The following is a 6,342-nucleotide window of genomic DNA, read 5'->3' as shown; positions in this document are numbered from 1 at the left end:
CCCAGATACCCCTTAATGTGCTTTGGCGCACCCCAAAATGTCCCAGTGCCCCCCAAACCCTCAAGAAACCTCCCAGAAACCCAAGAATGGCATCTAGCATTCACTTGGGGATCCCCAAACCACCCTTTAATCTGCCAAAAAACCCTCAAGGAACATCCCAGAAACCCAATGAGCACCAAACCACCCCTTAATATGCCAACACTCTTCCAGAAACCTCCCAAAAACCCAACTGTGTTCCTTAATTTCCCCCAAAGAGCCCCAAACCACCCCTTAACGTGCCAAAAAACCCTCAAGGAACCTTCCAGAAACCCAATAATGGGCTCTAGTGCACCCCAATTTCCCCCCAAAGCACCCTTTAACAAACCAAAAACCCTCAATAAACCTCCCAAAAACCCAGTAACACTCCCCAGTTCCCCTCACAGAACCCCCAAACCTGCTCCAGCACCCCCACCTTGGCCAGCTGGATGAGGGTGTCCAGCACGTGCCGGCACACCACGGGCGCGGCCTGGGGGTGGATGTGGACGGCGGAGCCGGCGGCCGCCGCGTGCTTCTCCGTGTGCTTGCGGCCGGGCACGCGCTGGATCTGGAAGATGTTGGTCCTGCAGCCCAAGGCGGCGTCCATGGACACGGAGAGCCAGGAGAGCTGCCCGGAGCTGCGCGACTCCATGCGGTGCAGCAGGTCCAGCCCGCGCGGCTCCGCGGCCGAGCCGGGCCCGGCGCGGCTTCCGCCGCCACGGCCCCGCGGCCGCTCCTCGGAGCCCGGCCCGGGGGTGGCGCGGGGGGTCTCGAGGCACAGCTCGCTCTCGCTGCTGCGCTGCAGGATGGACAGCAGGCTGCGGACCACCCAGCCCCGCGTGGGAGCGTGGTAGCAGAGGTTGCGCAGGACGCGGTGCAGGCGGCTGGTGTTCAGCTTGGGCTCGTCCACGAAGAGCAGCACCAGCAGGCAGGACAGAGCCTCGTGGTCCAGCAGGAGCCGCCCGCGCAGGCGCAGCAGGCTGTCCACGCTGCTGCCCGCCGGCCTGGGGATGGGGGATAGCCAGGAGTGAGCCAAAGTGACCCAAAACAGAGCACTAAACCAGCCCCAGACTGACCCCAAACTGCCCTGTCAACGCTGCTGCCCGCCAGCCTGGGGGGACAGCTGAAGCTGACCCCAAACGGACCAAAACCGATCCCAAATTGACCTAAACCAACCCCAAACTGTCCTGTCCACACTGCTACCCACCAGCCTGAGGATGGGTGCCAGCCAGAAGCGGCCCAAACCAGACCCCAAACTGACCCAAACCAGACCCCAAACTGCTCTGTCCGTGCTGCTGCCCGCAGGCCTGGGGGGACAGCTGAGACTGACCCCAAACTGACCTAAACCAACCCCAAACTGCCCTGTCCACTCTGCTCCCTGCTGGTCTGGGGACATGGTTATACCCCAACTGATCCAAAACTGACCCCAAACCAACCCCAAAATGCCCCCCTAAACTAACCCCAAACAGATCCAGACACCCCCTACCCTCTCAGAGAACTGTCACCCCCACCCCAGAGCTGTGTCCCCACCCCAGAGCTGTGTCCCCACCCCACAGCTGTGCCCCTGCCCCACTGACCTGCTGTGGGTGCCGGTGCCCCCCATGTGGAAGGTGCCCCCCCTCTGCACCGCCAGCCGCGTGTACTGAACGCCCCGGTTCCCACTGAGCCGGCTGGTGAACGCTGCAGGGGACAGGGACACAGGTGTCACAGAGTGGGGGGGACACGGCACGGACTGGGGACACTGGGGACATGTCATACAGCAGGGTCAGGGATGTGTCACACAGGGGGGACATGTCACATACTGGGAACAGGGGGAAACTGAGGGAATCGGGGTGGAGACACGGGGAATGAGGGGCAGAGAGAACTGGGGGAAGGCTGAAAGAACTGGGGGGGACACAGAGGGATTCAGGGGAGAGAACTGGGAGGTAAAGAGGGAATTGAGGGGCAGAGAGAAATGGGGGGGGACACAGAGGGAATTGGAGAAGGCAGAGAGAACTGAGGGGGGCAGAGGGAGTTGGGGCTGCAGAGAGAATTGGGGGGGGACACAGAGGGATTCAGGGGACAGAGAGAATTGGAGGGCACACGGAGGGAATTGGGGGACAGAGAGAATTGGGGGAGGCAGAGGGAGTTGGAGCTGCAGAGAGAATTGGGGGGACACAGAGGGAATTGAGGGGAACACAGAAGGAATTGGGGGGCAGAAGGAACTGTGGGGAACACAGAAGGAACTGGGGGGACACAAAAGGATTTGGGGGGCAGAAGGAATTGTGGGGAACACAGAGGGAATTGGGGGGGACACAGAAGGAATTGGGGGGCAGCAGGACAGGTCCCCCCTCACCAGGGCTGCGCAGGATGGCCGAGAGCGCCGAGGTGCTGGAGTGACCGAAGAGGCGCTCGTGCATGAGCTGCCGCTGCCGCGCCTCCTGCTCGCGCCGCAGCGCCTGCGCCTCGGCCGCGATGTCCGGCGGCATCACGGCCAGCACCGAGTCCTCCATGTCCTCCAGCACCGAGCGCCGCAGCTCGGACGGCAGCGTCTGGATGAACGTCACCGGGTCCATGGGCGCGTCCGAGCCCGTGGCCTGAGCCAGCTCCCGCCGCTGCTGCTCCGCCCGCTGCTGCGCCAGCACCTGTGGGGGACAGCGCTGGGACACGGCCGGACCGGGACGGGGCCGAGGGGGCACGGCCCGAGAGAGCACGCCCACGTGGGGACGTGTCGCAAAGAGGCCACACCCCCAGAGACCACACCCCAAAGAGACCACACTCCTAAAGGGGATGTGTCCCAAAGAGGCCACACCCTGAGAGACCATGCCCCAAAGAGGCCACATCCCTATGGGGATGTGCCCCAAAGAAGCCACACCCCCAGGTGGACACATCCCAAAGAGGCCACACCATGAGATACCATGTCCCTATGTGGGCACACCCCAAAAAGGCCACACCCCCATGGGGACACACCCTAAAGAGCCCACACCTCATAGACACACCTCAAAGAGGCCATGCCCCCATATGGACACACCTAAAAAGGCCACACCCCAGGAGGCCACACCTCCATGTGGACACACCCCAAAGAGGCCACACCTCAAAGAGACCACACCCCAAAAAGGCCACACCCATCCTTTAACCCTATGCCAAGACCACACCCCTCCCTTAGCCCTGCCCCAAGACCACACCCAACCCATAGCCCCGCCCACAGTGTGGCCACACCCACCTCCTCCTGGATGGCCGGGGGCAGCGCCGCCAGGAACTCGGGGCTGACCTCGGTGAGGCCGGGATTGGCCACCACGGGTGGGGCGGGGCTGGCAGCAGGCGGGGCCCGTGCGGGTGGGCGGATCCCCAGCTGGTTCTGCAGCACCTCCCGCCTGATGTCATCGGGTAACGCCGCCAGGAAGGACGGGTCCACGCCCTCAGGGAGGCTGATCCCTGTGACATGTTTGGGACACGTTGGGGACATCCCAGGGAATAGATTGGAACCTTCCAGGGATGTCCCTAAATGCCTTTGGAGATACCCTGAAATCCCTCAGGGACACCTGAAAACCATCAGGGACAGCCCTAAAAACCTCTGAGGACACCCTAAAATCTCCCAGGGACACCCCTAAAAACTCCCAGGGTGACAGGGGATTCTGGAAGGTGACAGAGACAACATGGAGCGGCAGGGGGGTGGCACTGACCAGCCACAGGGAACACAAGGGTGGCACTGACCAGTGAGAGGGGGGCACAGAGGTGTCAGTAACCAGTGACAGGGGACACAGGGGTGTCACTGAGCAGTGACAGGGGACACAGGGGTGTCACTGACCGGCCAGCGGATCCTCCTCCTCGCTGCTGGTGGACGGCAGCGGCTCCTCCAGGATCCCCCGGGAGTCGGCCCCAGAAATGGCCCCGGCCGAGTCCCGGGTGGACGAACTCTCCGAGGATGAGGCTGGGGGAGAGCTGGGGGTGACATCACAGAGCTGTGATGTCAGCAAGGAGGGGACACCCCAAAACCACGGCCCTCCCCAAAACCACGACCCCCCTGTTTTCCACCGACAGAACAGGGGGGAAGGGGAGGCTCTCACCTATCGTCCGGAGGCTGAGCGGTGTCGGGGGGGGCGGGAGGGGGTCCTTGGGGGGTTCCAGGGGGGTTTTGAGGGGCTGTGGGGGCAGAGGGAGCCCCCCCAGACTCTTCCAAGGTGCAGGAGGCCAAACTCGAGGTGTCCATGGGGGACCCCTCCAGCTGGCTGCTCACGGCCGTCAGCGCGTCCGAGTCCTCTGCCCGCTCCGGCGACAGCGACGCTGGGAGAGGGGACAGGACACTGGAGCCCCCCCAAATCTGGGGAGACTTCCGCCCACCCCAAAAAGAAGAAAAACCCCAAAAACTCAAGGGATCCCCCCCAAAACCAAGCACTTACTGATGGTGGGGGCAGGTGACAGCTCCATCTGAGTGGCCTCGGCGTCTTGGGGGGGTCGTCCGGGCCCCCCCTCTTCGTGTTCGGGGGGCTGGGGGGGGCGAGCAGGGATTTGGGGGGCTCCTGGGGGGGGGTCTGGGGGGGTCGGCGTCGGTTCCAGCATCACCAGTGTCCGGTGGGGACCGGGAGGGGGGGTCTCTCCTGGGGTCCCGCTGTGTTCTGGGAGGGGGGGGGGTGGGACACACACAGGGGTCAACATTGGGGGGGACCCAAAAATTTGGGAGCCCCCCCCCCCACCCCGCACCCCAAAACGTTCATTTTTTCCCCATTTTGGGGAATCCCAGTCATCCAGCTGTGCCCTAAAATGAGAGGGGGTCCCCAGCGGGGATAGGAGAGGGTCTGGGGGGGAAGGAGACAATTCTGGGAGGGGGGAGGGAGGGAAGACAATTTACAAGGAGGAGAAAATTTGTGGTGAGGAGACAATGTAGGGGTGGAGACAATTTTGGGGAGGGGAGGGAACAACTGGGGGCAGGGGACATCCCACCCCTAAAGCCAAACCACCCCCCAAATTCCATCAACCCCCTCCAAACCCCCTAAAACTCCCCATTCAACCCTTCCCTAAAAAAACCCCCAAAAACCCTTTAAACCCTCCAAAACCACCGGATTTCCCCATTTGAACCCCACTCCGCCCCCATCCTGGATGTGCTGGTAGGGTGAGGGGATGTCTAACCCCCCCGGGACCCCCGGGACCCCCCGGCTCCGGCGGCGCGCGCCGCGCGAGGAAGACAGTAGAATGTATAGTTATCTCCGAGACGGGGGTGTGACCCTCCAACTATACAATCTACTACCTCAGCCCGCGCGGCACCAGCTCCAGGGGGGGATTCGGGGGTTTTTTTTGGGGGGGTCCGGCCGTTGAAATGTTTGGGGGAGGTCCAGGTGAGCTGGGGGGATTTACCTGGGGGGGTGACATCGGCCGAAGCGGGGCCGGCTTTGGACGCCGCGTCCTGTGGGAGATGGGAAGGTGGGGAATGAAGGAGGGACCCTTCCCCACGTCCTGGGGAGGTTTTGGGGGGGTTTTTTGGGGGTCTCTCACCTGGGCCTCTGCTCCGTCCTTGTCCTCGGGGCCGCGCTCGGCGCCTTTGGCCTCGTCCTCGGCCGCCTGGCGCCGGCGCTTCTCGCGCCGCTCATCCAGCTCCTCATCCCTCAGCGCCTCCAGGCGGGCCAGGATCGGCACCTTGACCACTGGGGGGGAGAAACAGAGGGGTTTGGGGTGTGTGGGACCCCCAGGATGGGCACCTTGATCACTGGGGGGAATAAATGGGGGGTTTGGGGTGTGTGGGACCCCCAGGATGGGCACCTTGATCACTGGGGTGAATAAATGGGGGGTTTGAGGTGTGTGGGACCCCCAGCATGGGCACCTTGACCACTGGGGGGGAGAAACAGAGGGGTTTGAGGTGTGTGGGACCCCCAGGATGGGCACCTTGACCACTGTGGGGGGAAATGGGGGGGTTTGAGGTGTGTGGGACCCCCAGGATGGGCACCTTGATCACTGGGGGGAATAAATGGGGGGTTTAGGGTGTGTGGGACCCCCAGGATGGGCACCTTGATCACTGGGGGGAATAAATGGGGGGTTTGAGGTGTGTGGGACCCCCAGGATGGGCACCTTGACCACTGGGGGGGGAAATGGGGGGGTTTGAGGTGTGTGGGACCCCCAGGATGGGCACCTTGATCACTGGGGGGAATAAATGGGGGGTTTGAGGTGTGTGGGACCCCCAGGATGGGCACCTTGATCACTGGGGGGAATAAATGGGGGGTTTGAGGTGTGTGGGACCCCCAGCATGGGCACCTTGACCACTGGGGGGGAGAAACAGAGGGGTTTGAGGTGTGTGGGACCCCCAGGATGGGCACCTTGACCACTGTGGGGGGAAATAAATGGGGGGGGTTGGGGTGT

The 6,342-nt window shown here is 63.1% G+C and overlaps 1 protein-coding gene across 1 annotated transcript in view; it reads right to left on the bottom strand.

Moving 5' to 3' along the window:
* HUWE1 (HECT, UBA and WWE domain containing E3 ubiquitin protein ligase 1) overlaps positions 1–6,342 on the bottom strand; it is a gene marked incomplete at its 5' end in the record, with an annotated part of 54,217 nt that overhangs the window by 10,149 nt on the left and 37,726 nt on the right. Inside the window, 9 exons of the mRNA XM_084224042.1 lie at positions 434–1,019; positions 1,593–1,695; positions 2,351–2,639; positions 3,218–3,429; positions 3,803–3,936; positions 4,062–4,278; positions 4,395–4,610; positions 5,347–5,395; positions 5,485–5,633. Coding sequence (XP_084080168.1) covers positions 434–1,019; positions 1,593–1,695; positions 2,351–2,639; positions 3,218–3,429; positions 3,803–3,936; positions 4,062–4,278; positions 4,395–4,610; positions 5,347–5,395; positions 5,485–5,633 — 1,955 coding nt within the window. The remainder of the gene's footprint in view (positions 1–433; positions 1,020–1,592; positions 1,696–2,350; positions 2,640–3,217; positions 3,430–3,802; positions 3,937–4,061; positions 4,279–4,394; positions 4,611–5,346; positions 5,396–5,484; positions 5,634–6,342) is intronic.

The sequence above is a fragment of the Fringilla coelebs genome, assembly GCF_963513975.1.
Source record: "Fringilla coelebs genome assembly, chromosome: 33".
NCBI lineage: Eukaryota > Metazoa > Chordata > Aves > Passeriformes > Fringillidae > Fringilla > Fringilla coelebs.
Note: the sequence above shows the minus strand (reverse complement) of the source record. Positions and strands in the feature narration are given on the sequence as shown.